Source organism: Callorhinchus milii, unplaced genomic scaffold (genome assembly GCF_018977255.1).
Source record: "Callorhinchus milii isolate IMCB2004 unplaced genomic scaffold, IMCB_Cmil_1.0 Scaffold26, whole genome shotgun sequence".
Taxonomy (NCBI): Eukaryota; Metazoa; Chordata; class Chondrichthyes; order Chimaeriformes; family Callorhinchidae; genus Callorhinchus; species Callorhinchus milii.
This window is the reverse complement of record NW_024704767.1, coordinates 7446809-7467039: the sequence shown is the minus strand read 5'-3', so window position 1 is coordinate 7467039 and position 20231 is coordinate 7446809. Positions and strand designations below refer to the sequence as shown.

Genomic DNA, 20231 nt, shown 5'->3' with positions numbered 1-20231 from the left:
CTCTCTGAGACGTGGGCTTGTTAAATAAGAAGCAAAAAAAAAGCGGTCCTTTTGATAAGTTAATTATTTATTGATTGGAGGACTACAGCTGTTATGTACGTTGGAGAGTGAGGTGTAGTTTATTGTAAGGACACCAGGATGACCACACACAAAGAGTACAACACGCGCAGGGATACAAGAGAGGTTGGTAGCATTTGCAGCAGCACTGTGCAATACAATAGGGTCCATCTATCCAAAAGATTCCCAATGTGAGAGACCAACAAGACAGGAATTGTACTGCCCACTTCCAAATCAACCATGGCAATGAGAGTTCACCCCCGCCTACCACCATGACACGTACACCTGCTTCAGAAACAACTGAAATTACATCTCCAAATCTGATCTCTAGCATTTACAGGATGAATCCAATTTAGCAAACAAAATTGCCTCAGGTCCTGAATATCTACGATAAACAATACCTGCATATGAAACAGTGGATTATCACAGCAAACTCTCTCAAAGTATTTCACTCGATATGTTAATATGAGGCGTGAAAACTTAAATATGTTTCAGTCAATGGCCTGCAAGTAAAAGTTTTGAGAACAGTAGCTGGTTTTACGAAAGCTTGCAATGATTATGTACGTTGGAGAGTGAGGTGTAGTTTATTATAAATTTAATCAACAAGGTAATTCAAACTGATAAATGAAAACTTAAATCTGGTCCCAGATGCAGAAAGGTGGGTCAGACTGTAATAACAAAGCGATGATTACAAAACTGATGAATCAAGCATGGACATTTGCAATGTGGCACTCCCTGCTTCCCCCCCTGCCCTCTATTTGCCTCCGATAAAAGACGTGCAGTAGAGGAAAGATCATTCATTGATGCTGCAGTGCTGGTTAGGAACTGTTGTGTCACCCTTCAGAAGGTATGTTAAAAGCACAACAATTTAGCTTCTCCTGATTGCTCAGTGAGTTTATCCAGTGAGTCATCATCTGAGCTGAATTGGGATGCAACAATTGGCCTCAACACTTCTGGGCAAAGAAACTGCAGATAAAGTAGAGATGAGGTTACAGAAACTTCATCTCCTCCTTCACCCTTTGGCTCAACTAATTTTATTGCAATGTGGGTGGGTGTGTCATGACTGCCTGAAATACGAACTATGTACAGTCAGAAGAAAAATTAATAGTTGTTCTGATCGGTTATTTCCTTTGTGTCCAAAACATCTCAGTTCTTTCCCACCTAATTTCTAAATAATCTGTGGGAGCTATTAATGGAGTCCCCGAGTGCATTTGAGATTAGACTCTGGCCGTCAACAGCGAAAGATTCTACGCCTCAATTATATAATGATGCTGTGCTGATAAATGCACTGGGAAGAGGGCAAAAGGTTGAAATGGTAATACTAACGATAGAGTTTCTGTGTCAGAAGAATTGTTATTTAGGATAATAAGGTCTGAGGGTCCAAGCCTGGTCTCCTCAGTCTATAGCAACATGCATTCTTCTCATCCCACTTCCCTGCTATTTACATTAATGGTGGCTGGTGTTTGCTTGTGTCCTGGCTGCATAACCACTGAAGTCCTGATCGACGATTCAAAGTTCTGCCACGAGAGGGAGTTAAATCACAAGAATTCACACAGAAATCTCTCATTGGCCTGGATGGAGTTGAGCTGTGAGGATGAACACATGGTGCTGCATAGAATTACATAGAACATTACAGCAAATAGGCCATTCAGCCCAACTAATTTGTGCCAGTATTTATATCCTCATTTATATCTTCTTAATCCCTTCTCCCATATTTTCACCTACAAAATAGACAGTCAATTCACTTTGCAGTATATTCTGAGAAGCGTTTTGAGACGTCTCGAAAACGTGATAAGGCTCTATATCAAATGCAAGGATTATTATTATCCCCTATTGCCTTTTCTCTCATGCATGCATCAAGTGTCCTCTTAAATAAGTTGATGCTTACTGCTTTCAGCAGTGAGTTCCACATACATAAAGAAGTTCCTCCTAAACTCCCTTTTAGATCAGTTATTATTTATTACAAAAAATTATGTATTTTATGCATGCTTTATTGTAAAAATCATTAATAAACAAAGGTGCACTATAAAACATATAACAGCAATAACAATTTCTACATGTGATTTAGTGCATGTAACATTAGTGTTTTACAGGTAGTTAATGCCAAGTGACACGGCAAACAGTTTGCAAACATCAGATCAAACAAATGGTCAACAACAACAACAACAACAACTTGAATTTATATAGCGCCTTCCACGCTGGATGGTGTCTCAGAGCGCTTCACAGTACCGGATCCCGGGACCGAGCCAGGGGGAGGGGGAGGAAGGTGACCAAAGGCGCGGTCGAAAAGAAAGGTCTTCAGCAGAGACCTGAAAATAGGAAGAGAGGGGGCGAGGCAAAGGGAGTGAGGAAGGGAGTTCCAGAGCCTCGGGGCATAGTGGCATAGTGTTCAAGAGGTGAATTAATAAAGGGGAATGTTGACCAGACCACTCATTGGAATTGTGTCACACACAAAAACCTTGACATCATCACACACTGTCATTAACACAAACACAACGTCATTACACAGACATCAACACACAGTCATTAACAGACACACATCGCATGGCATGGCTGAGTGATCAGACAGAATATCCTAGTCACTGGCCGCAATAGCTGGGCTTCAGGAAATCCATACCTCTGGGCTTTCCTCTCTTTTTTGCAGTGAACCAAGCAAACCTGGGCGTGGCCACTTCATCCAGAAAATGAAACTGGGAAGTGATTTTGTGGTATATAGAAAAAATATAATGAACTCCAACTAAGAGAACAAAAGAACCCCCCAGCCTCCACACACTCTCAGACACACATCCCCTCACTCTATATTCCAAACAGTAACCGCTGGCATTCAAAGATTTAGCAATACTCCGTAAATTATAAAATTTAATCTGCTGTTTCCCATTAGACGTCTAACCTTCACCCTTTAGCATGCTCATTTAATTGGCACCTTAGCAATGTTGCCGAAGCCACAGTGATAATCAATGTGACAGGTGCTCTTTAATGGCCATTTGTACAGCAGCTCAGCTGTTTATTTCTGCTTTCTGCTCTCTGTGTAATGTCTTCACTGAACATTGCAACAGCAGCAGCAGCAAGGCACAGGCTGGAGCCTCGGTGCCACACTAGCAATGTTTATTTATAGAGCACGTTAGCCAGGAGGGACAGACGGAAGAACAATCAACCTACACAGAAGGGGGGTGGGGAGAGGAAGAAGAGAGAGACACATACTTTTAGGAGGCTATTTTTAGCCGGGATATGTGCGTTGCAATTACAGGAACTGGCAATTGCATTTGTCAATGTCGTCGTGATTTCTGTGTGATGCTCTTCAACACAATTCAGCACTGTGGACAACTCTTGGCATGCTTGTAAAGGATGGGGGGNAGGGGGATGTAATTCACACCATGACCATTTCCAATAGTTTTTATCAATAAGACGAACGTCCCTTCACATTTATTCAGTGCAACGAGATAGGAAAGATGTGTGGTTTCCCTGGCAGCTGTGGAATGTTGCAGAACAACTCTTAATATTATAACCAGGGCTTCCCCTCCTCGGTCTCCAAATCAGCCAGAATACATATCACCTACTTGGATTTTCCCAGACTCTCTCTTGGAAGGTTCAATTTCTGATCTGTTGCTGATCGAGCAGCAAAAGAAGAGCCAATTTGGTTTCAGCACTCCTGGGTTAAGGAATTGGGAAGGGGTGAGGGGGAAATCAGCTAAGTTTTCCAGTTATCCAACTGGAGAGTGTGGGTTGGTGAATGTTAGACAAGGACAGCAATGTATTTGACCATGATGACCCACACTGATAATCTGCTGAGATTCACTGAGTGAAGAATAGCTACGTGGCTGATCATGGAAGTGTAGCCCAATCAGAGCCAGATAGAAAAAAAATGTGCTTTATAGAATATTTTACACTGCTTTACCATATAACATCACACATACTGTCAAGTGTAGTGTCTGTTTTTGTGGGAAAATGCAGTAGCCATTTCACACCAAGTTTTATCCCACAAACAACTCAACACATCCTGGGATCATTAGTTAAAATTCCCATTTTGCAACCTATGACCCAAATTCAAAAGGTTGATTACATTTGGAGATTTATGCATTATCTTGAGTTCCTGTATATTCAGCCACACTCCATTGTTTAACAAATAGCATCTGAGAGACCCTGATAAACGAGTAGATATCTCCCTTCACACCAGTCAGTATGACAGAACAATTTAGTCAAACAAACTTCTGTTTAAAGGTTGATTGTTCAATTTAAATTCCACTTTAAAAAAAAATCAATTTGTCATCTCTATTGATTAATGATTCATTTACATTTATAAACAGGAGAGTAAATGTCAATGATATTCCTCTTTTCATAATGAACACAGTCATGGGTGGAGGGGAGGGGGGGAGAGAAGAGATGTTGATTAGTGCACATAAATACCAGTTCTAATCAAGAACAATTTTGGGAGTAGACTGTAGAAAGAACACAGTGCAACCTTGCATTAATGCAAGCAATGGACTAAAACACTTTTGCCTCTGCTGCATATTGGAGGAGATATCTGTGCAACCCCATCCATCTCTCACTGCTTGTGCTACAATAACTCAAATCAGCACTGGAGATCTTGACCAAATATTGTAAGTTAGGTCCCTGGGGAGTTAATCACTTTCATCTTACACAGCCAGTTTAAATTAAGGAAAGCGAAAGAGTTAGAAGATACTTGAATTTCAACAAAGGATTAAGGAAACATGATCCATGAAGGTGAACCCTGTGAGTTTAGGAGAGCTAAATTGGTTAGAAAGTGAGCTTAGATTATATTTCTTCATACAGAACGTTGTGAGAGTGTGCCTTAGAGCAAAATCAATTGGGACATTTAAAAAGAAAAGAGAGAGAACCCACACTGATACACAGAAAGACAAATACTTGGGAAGCAAAAGTATTAAGGGGTTGGAGAAAATGCCGGGAAATTGGATTAAAATATCTGCTATATACTTGTGGAGCAGTCTTGATTGGCTGATTGATCCATATTCATTTCTTTGATCTTCCCTGCTGCTTTTCTTTCAGCCATACACTACAAATTAGGGATTTATTATTCCCTTGTGTTTCTTCCACACTGTATCTTCCAGTGAAACTCTCTTTTGAGAAGACATGTTGCCATCTCCCATGCCAACATAACCTGCCCTGGGTTCAGGTGAGATGATCTCACTGTTTGAAGGGCCACAGCCTGTATTAATTACATCATCTTTATTACATGGTTACGTCTACTTGCAAATATTCCCTGGCTCTTCTGACTCAGCCCTCGGGTGTACTCTTCTCTAATGATATCAGTTTAGCAGTCCATCTGATACATAATGCAGCAAACTGACCAAAGAAACCCATGACACTGTTTTCAAAGGTGAAGTCCACAAAATATTGAACTTCCAGCTTGTGACTCATGGTTAATTTTATGTCTATGTCTTTGGTTTTGAGTCATTTCCCATCCAACTTACAATACAAATTTACATTTGTGTAGTGCTTTTCTAGTCAGGAGGATGTCCCAAGGTATTTGACAGTCCTGGCTTAACACCTGAGCTGGGGAAATGAGCCAAGGTGGGGGAGGGGGAGGCAAAGATGACTCAAAGATGCAGTCTAAAAGGAAGGTCTTGAGTTGGACCTTATTAAGTCCCCTCACTATTTTCAGCATTTTAACAATTCACCTTAAATGCACCAAGTCTCATCACTATTACAATAAGTTTGCAAGTTAGGTGCCAGTTCTAGAATAAAACATATATAGAAAGTGCTGTCATAGTGAAATATATTCCAACGTAGTGTCCTAATCTCCCAATGCAATTCCAATTAACATTTAATGGCAGATTTCCAATGGCGGTGTTAAAACAAAGCTTACTGCTGTTCATTCAATTACAATTGTGCAGGTTCAAACTAAGTAATCAATACAGTAATAAAACAGTTACTAATTTTATGCCCAGTAATCATTCCATTTTAATGGGGTTTGGGCACTAATCAGTACCAAATGACGTGCTGATAGCCAATAAATAGTTTTTAATCTTTATTTTAATTGCTCCTGTCTTGATTTTTTTTGGCTTGTGAATTCTTGCCATTCCTGCTGGTTAAAATGCAATACTCCCAACAGAAGCCATAAACAGTGACTCCTGCCAGAAGTCACAAGGACTCTGCTCCAGCAACAATCGCTACTTAAGACATCTGTTCCAAATAGCTCCTTTTGGATCCCTATAGTACTTTGCAATGTAGTAGATTATTAGCTGGATTTCTAGAAAAGGCAACAAAAAAAGGAATAATGAAAACCAATTAACAGATAAACAGTATGTTAATCCCACAACTCACCATCAATGATCCGCTTGACTCTCCAGATGCGCAGAGTAATGATCAGGCTAATGGCATCCCACGGGCTGCTGGGTCCATTTGCAACAGTTGAAGCCACCATAGGGGCCAGGGATAGGACGATTACAGCTCCGTCAAACACCTGCAAGGTAAGATCCCAGATGTGATCCTCACACCAATAAACACCTGCGACAGGTGGGAAAGAAGGAAGATAATAGCAGGGAGCAATCAATTACAAGTGGTATTCCTGGCATCTTCAATATTCTAATTTACTTGGCGGGCAGAAATGTTTTGATTTCCCAAGCTTAGGAGCCTTATGCCCTTCTCATTGATAGAAGGGTTACTTATCGGTAGCAAAGCTGTCAATTCTCCATATTAATTGAGAATTGCACAAGAAGAAGAATACCCAGTGAGGTACTTTGGGATGGCCGATCATGTTGTGCCTGGGCATGGGTTCCAGCCTAGGATTCACTGCTTCTCAGTCCACCCCAAGATGTTGTGGGGAGCTGAGGCCAGACACTCTGTTGTGGGGAGGGAGGAAGAGACATTCAAGACTTTTTTTCTGCATCTTCCACATAATGCCTTTGGTACAGAACAGCCAAGAGATGTGAAATGACATATTATCTATTATTATGTCTTAAAATTTAAGATTGCACGGAAATATGAAAAAAATTGTCTCAATTTGGAAGCCAATTTCCCACAGCTCTTAAAAGGAACAAGTTTCCATATTAAGATTTAATTTAAGAATTTTCCCCAATTCTCACATTTTAAGATAAAATGGTCTTACCAGGCTAGGGATTAGGTGCGAATTCAGGTCTCAGATATGCAAAGAGGCAAAGATGAAACCAGCAAGTCAAAAATTAAAATAGATTAAAAATTGAACAGAAGGAAAGTGGGATTGTTCCCCCCTCAAATGATCTCTCACTGTTCCCAATGTAAACTGCACAAGCATAAAATTCTTCTGTCGAGTTAAGAACTCAGAGCAAAATTTGGGTGGCAAAAAACTCACTCAGTTTAGTCCCATGCGGAGTGTAATTATCACCTGCAACACTTCAAGCCAGGCTCAGCACGTTCAAGTCTTATGAAATCTTTATTGAACTTGTCTGGGAGTTTAGTGCAAATTGGCAGAACACAATTTACCATTGCGCTAAGGCGTGCATTTTGGCTTCTGGTCAGTATGCTTACACATCTTACAGTTTCAAGCAAGTTTATTTGTTCAGCAGGGAATTGCACAGCTCATTACTTATTCCACGTATTGATAAATAACTGGTGGGGGAAATAGAAAATTTAAGATTAGAGGAGTAGAGTGATTGTGTACGTGGGCAATAAAATTGAGTCTAGAATGTAATATCTGGAACAGGTAAATGCTATGATCACGCAATGTTAAATGTGATCACTCCAGCTCATTAGGATGAAGCAGTGTTCTCAAAGGTCACACAGCCCGTTACCAGCCACATTTAACACATGAACTATGAATACCAGGTTTTAACCCCACCCCCATTGGATAGCCAAAATGAAAAGAAATTCTATTTTCCAGCACTAACATCCCTCCTCTTAACAAGTGGCACTATGTCTGGCCTCCCAGTCATCTAAACTGCAGGCACCTCGCTCAAGTCTCCTACACAATTTTATTGAAATAATATAACCATCTGTGTATTGGATACACTGCCTGCAACTTTGAATCACTTCAAAAAGTTTTACAGCGCTTTACAAAATCTGAAGCTTACCTCTACTTTGTTCTCAATGTAGTCCCATAAGCCAAGTACCACAATCCTAAAGACAGTCTGATAAAGAGAGAAACAATAGTCAAGCAGAGCTGTGCCTGCAGTCATTCAAATGTTTTAGATGTGGAGTGGATGTCAGGAAACCAGTGGAGAAAACACAAGTGGTCAAATGTAACTGCACATGTGCTGCATTCGTCAGGTCAGCGACTGACCACTTCCTGCGTTCAGCAGTTGTAATCAGCCAATTATATTTATTTTGTTGCCACTGACATAATATGCAAGCTCGATTTTACCATGTTAAAAAATAACCCAAACCCCAACTCATTTAGGTTGACTTGCTTGTGTGGTGGTTGGGTTGTACCCAACAGCACCGAGTGAGGTGGCCATTGTATGTGCCTTGGAGGATTGGTTCATTTCCAGCTTATTGGAGCTTCCACTTGGAGCTTATTTCAATTTTGTCATCCCAAACCTGTGGGAATTATCTCCCTAATCCCCCACCACCTCCCAATCACATTCTTGGAGGTAATTCTGGTCCTCACTTGGGACATATGCGAAAGAAGCTGACACCTGGTCCATAGAACCACTGGACTATAGGAGGACAATACTGGGGCATGTTATAACAGAGCTCCTTGTATTTTTTCATAATTGACATAAAGCAATGATGACAAAACTGGGTGCTGAAATGTTAAAATGTTCTATTTTCCACCATAACATCTGTCTCACTGAAGTACTACATAAATATAGATGAAATATAGAGCCAGATTAAATTTCTCCCTTTTGGTGAGATCTCTTGCAGTGCTTACCTCTGTGAAGAAGAGCGAAAGAATGACCAAGCTGATCCAGTGAATTATCCAGGCAAACTGGAATGCATTGGTAACTGTTAAGAGAGAATCAATAGCATCCTGTGAGCACCCAAGTGCATTATCCTTCCTTCTCCCCAGATTAATTAAAGGAACGGTAAAAGTAGGAGACGTCAACTAGTATTGAAGTCTCCTTGTTTGAGTCAGGGATCAATAAGGATGGTGACCTGCAGTGTATATTATACTTCCTGATCCCCAAAACTAATTAAACAAAAACTAACTCTTCAGTATATTTATTCATCCCCATATCTACAACATTTAACCATTCACTGCCACCGACCGGAGATTGTGCAGCAGGCCAGTGCCTGCCGAACCGGACAGGTTGGTGAAGTTTTAATAGGTTTCAGAGGTAGGAAAGAGTAAGACCATGGAAGGCTTTAAAGGTTTTTAAAGTCGCTTGAGCTACTGTAATATGCAGAAAGTACTCACACTGAAGTAACTTTGTGTCAATGAGGAGCTCCAGGGTTAGGAGAAGGACGACCAGCACCACTGACACCACCAGAAAGCAATTGAGGCCAGCGCTGAGCAGGAAAACCTGCCACACTGCCACCCGCCTCCCACAGCATGGCTTCAACCAGTTTGAACTAGGGCCAAGGACAAATAGCAGTACAGCGTTAGTGAAAATGTGCAGTGTTAACAATGAGACAGTGCTTTCTAAACCAACACATTTCAAATGTTTTCTTCTGCTCATTTCCTGATTTTAAAAAAAGTGGATCTAATTTGCATCAACTTTCAATAGATTTCTCAATAAGAAATGCGTAATTATCGGAGTTCTGAAATATCGAACCTGCTGGAAATTGCATTCAATAATGTTTTAAGATTAATTAAGCTTAATCAATATTTTATAATTACAATAATTACACATTTCTTATTAAGAAACCGCTTTAGAAACATCACAAATTAGACCCATCCTTACAAAATGGAACGCTTGCTTTGTCCTGTGTTGTGTGATATGTTGCAATCCGGTAACATGACTCCTCTGCCAATGGCTCACTTGACAAATATGATGCCTAAAATGGAACAGGGCCATACACACCTGGGCTCAAGTTGGTGAGTTAGCTCACCGCAGCTGGAACAGTGGCCCTGCTTTATAGGAAGAGGGGGAGGAAAATCAGATAGAGATCCTGCTCCTGATCAGTAATGAGTGATCACTTCAGGTTCAGCTGTGATGTCCTACGTAATGAAATAACTCTCCGACATGCACCGTCACACATGAAGAATGGTCAATCTGGGGTGATACCGGAGGGCAACTGATGTCAGTGAACTGAACCCCAGAATGAGGTAGTGCCTTTAGGACAGGAGGAGAGGAAACTGGAAAAATAAAAGCTCCATCTCACTCTGGCACATTTTGCAAAAGTGCCAAAAGCAGAAGAGATTTTTTTTGTAAAAAAAATTAAATCACATACTAAAGAAATCGTTGGAGGAATTAACCGAAAGTATCTGACCTGACTGCTTGTCTGAGTCACTGCTGCAACAGACATAGTCTGTGACCTGTTAGATAACAAGATGCCCAAGGCATCAAGGCACTTGCATTACACACTGGTTAAATAAGCATGAATTGTTAGGTACAACTCTCTTCTCTGAAAAGGCAATAAATCAACAGAGAGCTTCACATTCTGTCTGCGCTCAGCTCTTCTGATAAGGTTCACCTCTCCGGGAAATGTTCCCGACAAATGCTTATTGCCTATTCAAGTACTGGGTTTCGTAAAGCTGAGAGCAAAGCTGCTTCTATCTCTCAACAGTGGAACAGCACAAAGCTGGAGAGATAATTCGTATTTCCCACTTCACATCAGCCACAGGAAAACCAAAATGACCTTCCTTCGATGGCCCAGTGGGTAACAGTACCACCAGGTTCAAGTCTGTGCTGAGGAAACTAATCTCAGAGAGAGCAACAGATGGAAGCATGAGGTGGAAAATCATCAACAACAACAAGTATGTATACAGCTTCCACATGGGATAAGGTCTCAGAGAGTTTGGTGCTTTCTACTGATTGCTTTATTTCACTCTTTCTTTGCTGAAGTAAGTTTTCTTACTCCACAGGAATTTGATTATTAGTCAATTGGCAGATCGTTTTTGCTTAAAATAAATAAATAATAATTTGGTCACTCAATCCATAACTGCTTGTGGGACACTGCTGTGCACAATTGGCTGCTGAGTTTCGCCCACAAAATATACAGTCAATTCAATTTACAGTATATTCTATAAAACGCTTTGAAACGTCCCAATGACGTGATAATTCGTTATATCAAATGCAAGGATCATCATTATTAGTAGCAGTTCCTCAGAATGTGTGTGATATATCTCCTGGCCATCTCTTTGGGCAGTAAATCTCCTAGGCTGCAATTATTTTCCTGAAAAGATACCACTAAGTTTAGATGCATAATGTTTTGGAAAAATGATGAGCTGCACTAAATTAAAAATATCCTGCTGGTGTCCTACATTAATTATGATCAATTGACTTGATTTCATTAAATTTTCCTGTCGCATAATTTCTCATAATTAAATGGCTTGCAAATGCCACCATAACCTTAGAGCAGTCTGACGACAGGAAAATTGATCACGAAGGTACAGGATTTATTTGCAACTATTAGTCACAGATGAAATTGTTCAACAACAATTTGAATGACAATTAATCAAATTGCAATGAGTCTTTAAATGAAATATACTGGGGGTGTGACACTGTGACATGACAAAGACCAACGTTGGGTGGGAATGTATTACACCCAGAAATCCTGTATTAGTGTCCTTGGATAAAGCACTGTCTGTATCTCTGTGTAACACAACACTGTGTGGAAGTATGTTAGAGAACAATGCTGGGCTGTGTGTATTATATCAACAACAACAAAATTACATTTGTAAAGTGCCTTTCACGTCGGGAGGACGTCACTGGACAGACAGAGTTACGGACCCGAGCTGGGGGTCGGAGAAGGTGGAGAGCAGGGAGATCGAAAGCACGGTCGAAGAGGAGGTTCTTGAGATGGGTCTTGAAGGTAGCTAGGTTATCAAGAGTAACTTTGAAGTTTGTTTATTTATGGAGATTAGCTCTGCTCCAATTCTATACTATATAGAGAGCAACTCTGAACTGGACTGTTTGCATAGAGAATAACTGTGAACTGGCTAATCCACAGTGCGGATTGGGGTTACTGCAGGAGTTTAACCAACTATAACTTCACAGTATAACGTTGAAAACACTTGCCCTCCGCTTGTCCAGCTTGGATTACCCTTTCGGTTAAGGCTTTAACTGGCAACTTTAACTGTTGCATTGGAAGAATCCCAGTCCCTCGTGACCAAATCCTGCTAAAGAAAGCTGATGGGTCTATACCTAAAATATTTCCAATCTTCCATTGCCAGACTTGTCACCTTGAACCCAAATCAGCCCCAAACAAGCCCTGCTTATGTTGAGCTGGTGGCGAATATTAACAGAAGCATCATCGTCACTGATCAAAAATTGATTTTATAATCAATGCTTGCACCTCAAAAAAATGAAGCAGTGATTCTCATCATCTGCAGGTAGATGACATAAGCAAAGGTTTCCTTGAGAAAGACATCAGTGTCTGGTTTCAACATCATTTTGATTGCAATTCCTAAACAGTTCTCCACACAATGGCAAAGAAATGGTCCCGAATTAGCAAGGGCAGAATATACAAGGACCACCATCGAGTTTGCAAGCACTAAAGTAATTGAGATACAAAAAAATCTGCTACTACCTCACTTAAGCTGTGGTTGTGGGTTCTAAGCAACAACAACAACAAATTACACTTGTATAGGCCACTTCACATCAGAAAGACATCCCAGGATGGAGAAAGCACAATGGAGAAAAGGACCTTCTGGGTCACACTTATTTATTGATGGCTCGCTCAATAATCCAGCTCCTCACCGTCCTTGCTAACCGTGTCCAGTGGGAATGTTACTGCTGCCATTTTACTTTGAATCAAGGCTACCTGTGTGGCTCAGCACTGTCACACTTCCAGATTGGAACTGGAGAGGTGCAATATTCCAATTTCGAGTTTGCAAAGCTCACTGCTGCAAGGGCTGCATAAGAAAAGGTGTGTTTGTTATTATAATTTCCCCAGAGTAAAGTGTTTGGTGAGAACCAGTGAAAAGGAAAAGAAATGTACTCCGGTTTAGCGCAGCTATGTGGTGCTTCTCAATGTGTGACACTGAAAAGGTACAACAACTCTGTTCTCCAGTTCCCCTCAGCGGAAACTAACTCTCGATTGAAATATAGCACAACTACAACAGGTTATATCTGTCACCTTTTCTATTTTGTGTTGCAAAGTTTCTCTATTTTATTGATGCCGTGACTATTGTTCCTTTGAAACCTTCCCCTCTTGTTCGTGCGGGACTCTTCAGCTCTCTCGGTTTCAGCTTCTTTTAAAAGCCTAACACTATAAATTCACCATGGGAACAGGCCGCTTAGGAAATGTACAACGTAAATCTGGAGATCCACTTACCCTTCTCTCTGGTCATCTTCATCTATATTGGAGAGCAGTTGTGACCCAGCCAAAGAGAGGTCGAGAGCAGCTAGCGGCAAGTCCCGGTAGGCAAAGCTGACAAGCTGCACGGGTGCAATGCATTGGCTGTCCTCCTCCACCTGCTGGGAGATGATCTCCAAATCCGACACAGCCCCTTCCTGTCCTAGCCTGTCAGAGACAGAGAGAGAATCCTCAACAACGCCACAAAAACTTGCATATAACCAGCACCCCTCATGTAGGATGAACACCTCAAAACATTTCACTGAGGTAATAGGCAGCAGAGAGGAGGGAGGAGAATTTAAGAGCAATCAAAGACATACGCTTTTAAGAACATTTTGGAGGGAGGGTAAAGAGAGTGAAGGTATAGACACTAAAGGCTCTACACTGAAGGTAGAATGGAGGGTGTGAGCAACACAGTGAACAAGAGAGGGTCATCTATCTACATCTGGTAGCGACTCTTCCCTTTGTGCTTTCCAGTCGCACAGGAACTGGAATTTAAGGTAGTAACATCGGAGTCCTGTAGCTCAGTGGTTAGAGCACTCGCCTTGCAAGTGAGACACCTGGTTTCAATTCCAGGCAGGGAGAAACCTTGGGCAAGTTTCCTTACTCCACACGTCTGATAATAATCCCTCCAAAACAAAAAACAACAATAAATTGGTCATTTTCAATCCATGACTGTTTGTAGGACACTGCTGTGTGCAATTGGCTGCCGTGTTTCGCCCACAAATATACGGCCAATTCACTTTACAGTCTATTCTGTGAAGCACTTTGAGATGTCTCGAAGACGTGAAAAGAGCGATATCAAATGCAAGGATTATTATTATTATTATTCAATGTACCAACATACTTATTTTAGACCATCCAGTGATCTATAACTTTTTAAAATTTGGTATTTTTTAATCAAAGTTGAGGTGTTGTGTTTCAAAACCTTTCAACTTGCTCGTCTCCCAGTTGTCTGATTGCTACAAACATTGAATTATTTCAGTTCTTTCGCACAGTTTTCCAAGCTGCCATTGATTGTTAATCACCAATCAACGCTGTCTCTTTCTCTCTATATATATCTGTATATCTTTCTCTCTCTGGTAATTGAATTCCCTGCATGAATGTACTTTTTATTTTAAAAAATGTGTTGTTTTCTCCTTGTAGCATACAATGTTATTGCACAAAGAAGGGCATTGGGCTAATCAAGTCTTTTCTCACGAGTTACCTAAACGAATTCCACTCTCCTGCTCATTACCCGTATCCTTTAATATTCCATTTTATCAGGCATCTATCTGAATCAATTTTAAAATAATTTATGCAGCCCTGCCTCAATAATAAGTACCGTTTTGACCCCAAATTTATAAGCAGAGAGAATTGCTGCTGTAATCTTCAGCAGATACAGATCGAGAGACTCGAGCGGTTTTGTAATGGAGACACTCTCTGCTATGCACTTAATAATAATAATCCTTGCATTTGATTAAAGCCTCTTATCACGTTGTTGTGATGTCTCAAAGCGCTTCGCAGGATATACTGTAAAGTGGATTTAGTGTTTATTTGGTGGGCGAAATCGACAGCCAATTGCGCACAGCAGCGTCCCACAAACAGTCATGTATTGAATGACCAAATTTTTAAAAATGTTTTTGGAGGGATTATTACCCCCCGGAAAGTAAGCCACCAATCGACTCACTTCCATTACGATGATTATTGGCATTCCTTTAAAGGCACATTCACAACTCCTGTTGTGGCATATAAATAAAAAACTTGTTGGGTTGATTATTATTCAAAGCTTTGATTTGCGCTCGCTATGTAAACACGACATGGGCTGCCTCCAGGAGACCTGCCAACAGTCCACACTCATCTGCTCTGAGTCTCTTAAGAAATTGTGAAAATTGGATGCTCCCTCCAAAGAAGATACATTCCCTCGACTCCAAAAACTCAAGATCACAAGGGAAGGTTCAGATGGATAAGGCTCTTCGCCTCATTTGACCTCATCCTTCCAGGATTCCCACCATGTTCCTACTGAGGCAACAAGCAATTTCTTGTAAATGAATCAAGCGTCCTGCCTCAACCACCTTTCCCGCTGACCTGTTCCAGCTGTTGATTAATTTCTGTGTAAAAAATATACGCCTGGTATTTGTCCTAAAGCTGTCCTCACAACCCTGAATCTGTGCCCTCTTGTCCTGTTGTCTTGGCGTATCTGCCAAACAATGAATGAGTGAGAGAGAAAGAGAGAGACAGTGAAGAAAGAGAGAGGGAGGGAGAGAGAAAGAAAGAGAGAAGGCGAGAGAAAGAGAGAGAAATACATAATGCATTTATGTATTACATTTCCTACATAACAACTAGCTACATTTGAAAGTAATTCATTGGTTTTACGACATTTTCCCATTATAAGACACTGGATCAAATGTACTCAAACATTCTGTTTATTAGGATTAAAAGTGAACACGAAGCATTAAGAACATTAACTTAAAGAGTTCCTCTGGCTCAAGGCCATTTATTGACAGGGTCACTATTAAAACTGTTGTGTAGGGATTTTTTCCCCCCAGTGTAACCTGGTTGGAACAGGAGAGAAGGAAATTCCCAATGGCCGCAATGCTTATCATTAATCACCAGCCCTGCATCACTGCTCCAATGAATAAACATTTTCACCTAGGGCATATTTCACTGCAAATATATGCTGCTGGCAGTTTTCTGCTGTGTTTGTTTTACAGCCCCAATGTTGGATCAGTGCTACAAGTAAACTTTTCTGTGGAGCCCCAGCCCCAACCCCCAGCTCCGGTCCCAATCCCTGACTGTCCAGCACCTTGGGACGTCTTCCTGACGTGAAAGGCACTATACAAATGTAATTTATTGTTGTTGCTTTGGAGAGAATTGCCTGCCCAACAGACATGTGTCTCCACACACACATACATCCCTTCCTCCCTGGAGTCAACAACATTGGCTTTAAATGTGTTCAGCAATTAATTCCAGGAACATTTTGTCTGAGGCACAGCTGAAATCCAAAGCAAAAGCAAAGGGTGGGGTGGGGGCGGAAAAATACCCAGGGCTCCAGTTACACATTGCCATCTGTAGCTCTGGTCGTCCCCTCACCTCCTGTTCTGGGCTCTTTTCTGAGTCTGTGCTGTGTTCTCTAGTCCTGGCCTGGAGCACACAGCAATCTGGGCAGCAAGCACACCCACTGGAATTGTTCCATCGCCCTCCTCCTCTCACCTGCTCCCTCACGGGCCCTTATTGCACAAACACCCTCGCTGCTTCCTCCACCTAACTCAACGCTCAGCCTCTCATGCCCAGGATATTGGCACAATTCACTTCTCTGGCCTGATGTGGACAGATGTGAAAGTGGGATGGAAGGGCAATATGGAAAGTCCCCATAGGCAAACCATGAAGAGAAGGTAAGAATTTAAGACTGTAAAGTCAATTAACTACATATTTTGTTGGTGAAATTCTTCAGCCAGTTGCACACAGCAATGTTCCACAAACACTCTTTTTTAAAAAAATGTAGAATTATTACCCCCGGAAAAGCAATCCGCTAATCGACTAAGAACTGGGTTCCTTACTGCTAAGTAAATAGAAGCATGTGGAGTAAGGAAACTTGCCTAACGTTTCCTAAAGAGAATATTTAGCCTATTCTCAGACCCCTTCATAATCATGAAAAACTCAACCAAGTCAGGCCTCATCAGTTCTGTTCAGCTTTTACCTTGTTCCACAATCGCTGGATAGAGACGCCAGCTTCACTGCATTCACAAGGGAATGGAAGCTCCACTTTGCTCTTGTGGGCTAACAGGCTCGAGTGGAATGAATCAAAGGTCACCCCAGACAATAACAACTAGCTCAAAACTGCCGTGAACACAGCACTAATCTCCATAAAGCTAAGTTTCCCTTAGAGGCCGGGGAATCACGGCCCTCAGAACTGTAGTTACACAATGAAGGAAAGAGAGGATCATCCAGTGTATTCCATGAATGTGGGAGACCTGATCAATTACAAGTGAGTTATTACACTTCTTGTAAAGTGGAATCAAATGGGTGGCTCACTGCTCCCTCGGGGGGTATTGTACCTGCATTATTGTACCTGTCCAACTAGCAGTGTGTTTACAGTTCTGACCGGGGAGAACATTTTTGAATTTAAACACAAGTTTCCTCGACATTGACTATAACCATTAATCTGAGAACCAATCCACTGATCATCAACAAGAAGTTGCATTTATTTAGCACCTTTCAAACAGGACAGTGTCTTGTAGTGCTTAACAGTGGTGGAACCTGACGGCGAGCTGGGGGAGGGAGGAGATGATCATAAGCATCGTCAAAGAGTAAGGTTTAACGGTTCATCCGAAGAATGGCACTTCTAACAATGAAGCGCACCCCCGGAACTGCATTAGAGTGTCAGCCTAGACAATATGAGTTCAAACTCCCGATGTGAGGCTAAATGCCACAACCTACTGACTAAGAGGTAAGAGTGCTACCAACTGAGCCAGACTGATGCTGATGCAGATAAGTAAACTTGTGAATAGTTCATGTGCAGAAACATGGTATTCAATGGTAATAATTTCAGGATGGAGTAGAATTTCAGATCATTCAGCCTTCACATCCAATGTCCTGAAAAATCTTTCAATGCATTGAGTTCTTAATCTGATAATCTTGAATCCTTATATTGACAGCAATTTAGTTTCCTTTTGAAATTCAGAGTCTAGTTGGCGAACAGGTACAATAGTGCAGGTACAATACCCCCGAGGGAGCAGTGAGCCACCCATTTAAGTTGGTCAATTGTAATTGATCAGGTCTCCCTCATTCATGGAATACACTGGATGATCCTCTCTTTCCTTCAAATTCTTTGAAAGTTTCCTGTTCCACCACCTCTCCTGGTAGTTTATTTTACATGCCTCTGAACCTTTTACTGAAAACTATTCTCCCACACTTCCTACTCTCTTTCGCTGTCCTTATTTTGAAGACGTTATGGAAAAGTATTTAGCTTCTATTATAGTTTCTACTTCAAAAATGAGTGAAACCACCAAATGTTTCTTCCAACGCCAGTGATAAAATAGTAATTTTTCATGTTGCATGTGGTTACGCTTCACAGAACAGTCTTTGAACTGGGCATTTCACTTAAAAGCAAATACAGAAATTATTGAAAGAGTAGTGAAAAATTAATGAAATGTTAAGCTCCGTTCTCCTGACTTTTGCATTGCCTCAGAGAAGATAGGCATTTGCCCATAAATCCTTTTAAAAGAGAATTAGATAGATGCCTGAAGAGGATGAATATTAAAGGGGGGGGGGGGGGGGGGGTGAGGAGGAGAATGGCATTAGACTAAGAGACTCATGTGGAGAAAAACACCAACACAGACTTCATGAGTCAAATGGCCCATTTCTTTGCTGTCACATTACCTCCACCCCACAGTGCCTTCAGGAGAAGACGGAAGAATATTACAGGAGAAATTTTAAATTAGAACAATATTTGTACCCTGTAGTGGAGTCCTGTAGCTCAGTGGTTAGAGCACTCACTTTGCAAGCGAGAGACCCGAGTTCAATTCCAGGCAGGGCGAAACCTTGGACAAGTTTCCTTACTCCACACGCCTAATAATAATCCCTCCAAAACCCAAAACAATAATAAATTGGTCATTTTCAATCTACTACTGCTGTGCGCAATTGGCTGCCGCTTTTGCCCACAAATATACAGTCAATTCACTTTACAGTGTGTTCTGTGAAGCACCTTGGGACGTCCTCCCAACGTGAAAAGCGCTATATCAAATGCAAGGATTATTATTATTATTACCCACGGAGAAGTTCTGATCTGACGCTGGGGGGCTGGTGGTTGGGGGCGGGGGGATGGGGGGATGGCAGGGGCAGATTCTAAGCTGGCACTCGAGTGCAGTTCTGTGGACAGCGACGCATTGTCAGAAGTGCCGTCGATCAATAATTTCTCCATTTGCTTTTAAGCAAAATGTACAGTTTCAAGACTGCTCTGTGATGGCTAACCACATGCACACGAAAAACTATTTTATTACTGACGTTGGAAGATACATACGTTTGTTAGTTTGTTTCATTTTGAAGTACAAGCTATCCTGGGAGCTAAACCTTATCTTTACAATAAGGACAATAAAGAAGTGGGAAATGCAGGAGAATACTTTCGGATAAACGTTAAGATTAAAAACTCGGAACATTGGTTTTATAGGTTTGCGTTTAATATCTAGGATTTTCAGTGAGCATGTGGGTTGCAGTCTCAGTCAGTATAAAGAAAATGTACATGCACAGGGAGCGACAGAAGCCTCCAAGATTTGACATGCGGGGGCCCCAAGCTGCTCACGTGTCAAGTTACATTCTCCGTCATTGGTTTTGATCCTGCCAAACCCCATGTGACCAAGAAATCTGGCTGTTGGGAGGAAGCCTGACCTGGAGACAGATGGACATGCTGTGAGGCAGCTGCTGCTATGTTCCACACTGCGCTTCAAACGGGAGAGAAAAGAATCGAGATACAGAAGCCAAGAATTGCTGATGGGGCTTTTCCAATCTGAGGTTTCTGGTTGTTTTAAGGAGTGGGGGCTGGGGGTGTTGGTGGGTGTTGTACCCGAAGAGTTCTGTGACATTGAGGCACAAACTAACAGAAGTCAGGAGAACTTTGTAAAAGACTAGGGGGTGTTATATTTATTCTTTGAATCCATCTGTTGCGAGGATATGAATCCTTGCCCCTCGCCCCCACACTCTCGGTTACAAAATCTATTCAAAGAGGCAGATGGGTTAAAAAGCAGGAGAATGGGACTAAACAAATAACTTTTTCAGAGAGCCAGGACAGGCAAATAATCTCCTTCTGTTATGTAAACTTCTATGGTTCTAAAGCTAAG

General features: G+C 41.4%; 1 protein-coding gene across 1 annotated transcript in view; it reads right to left on the bottom strand.

Annotated features, from left to right (window-relative positions):
• The window catches only part of tmem266 (transmembrane protein 266), a 31741-nt gene extending 15965 nt beyond the window's left edge, over positions 1-15776 (bottom strand). The window contains exons 1-6 of the mRNA XM_007909872.2: positions 15772-15776; positions 13396-13584; positions 9371-9525; positions 8885-8958; positions 8085-8141; positions 6361-6499 (exon numbers count right to left, since the gene is read on the bottom strand). Coding sequence (XP_007908063.2) covers positions 6361-6499; positions 8085-8141; positions 8885-8958; positions 9371-9525; positions 13396-13584; positions 15772-15776 — 619 coding nt within the window. The remainder of the gene's footprint in view (positions 1-6360; positions 6500-8084; positions 8142-8884; positions 8959-9370; positions 9526-13395; positions 13585-15771) is intronic.
• Between the last annotated feature and the right edge of the window lie 4455 nt (positions 15777-20231).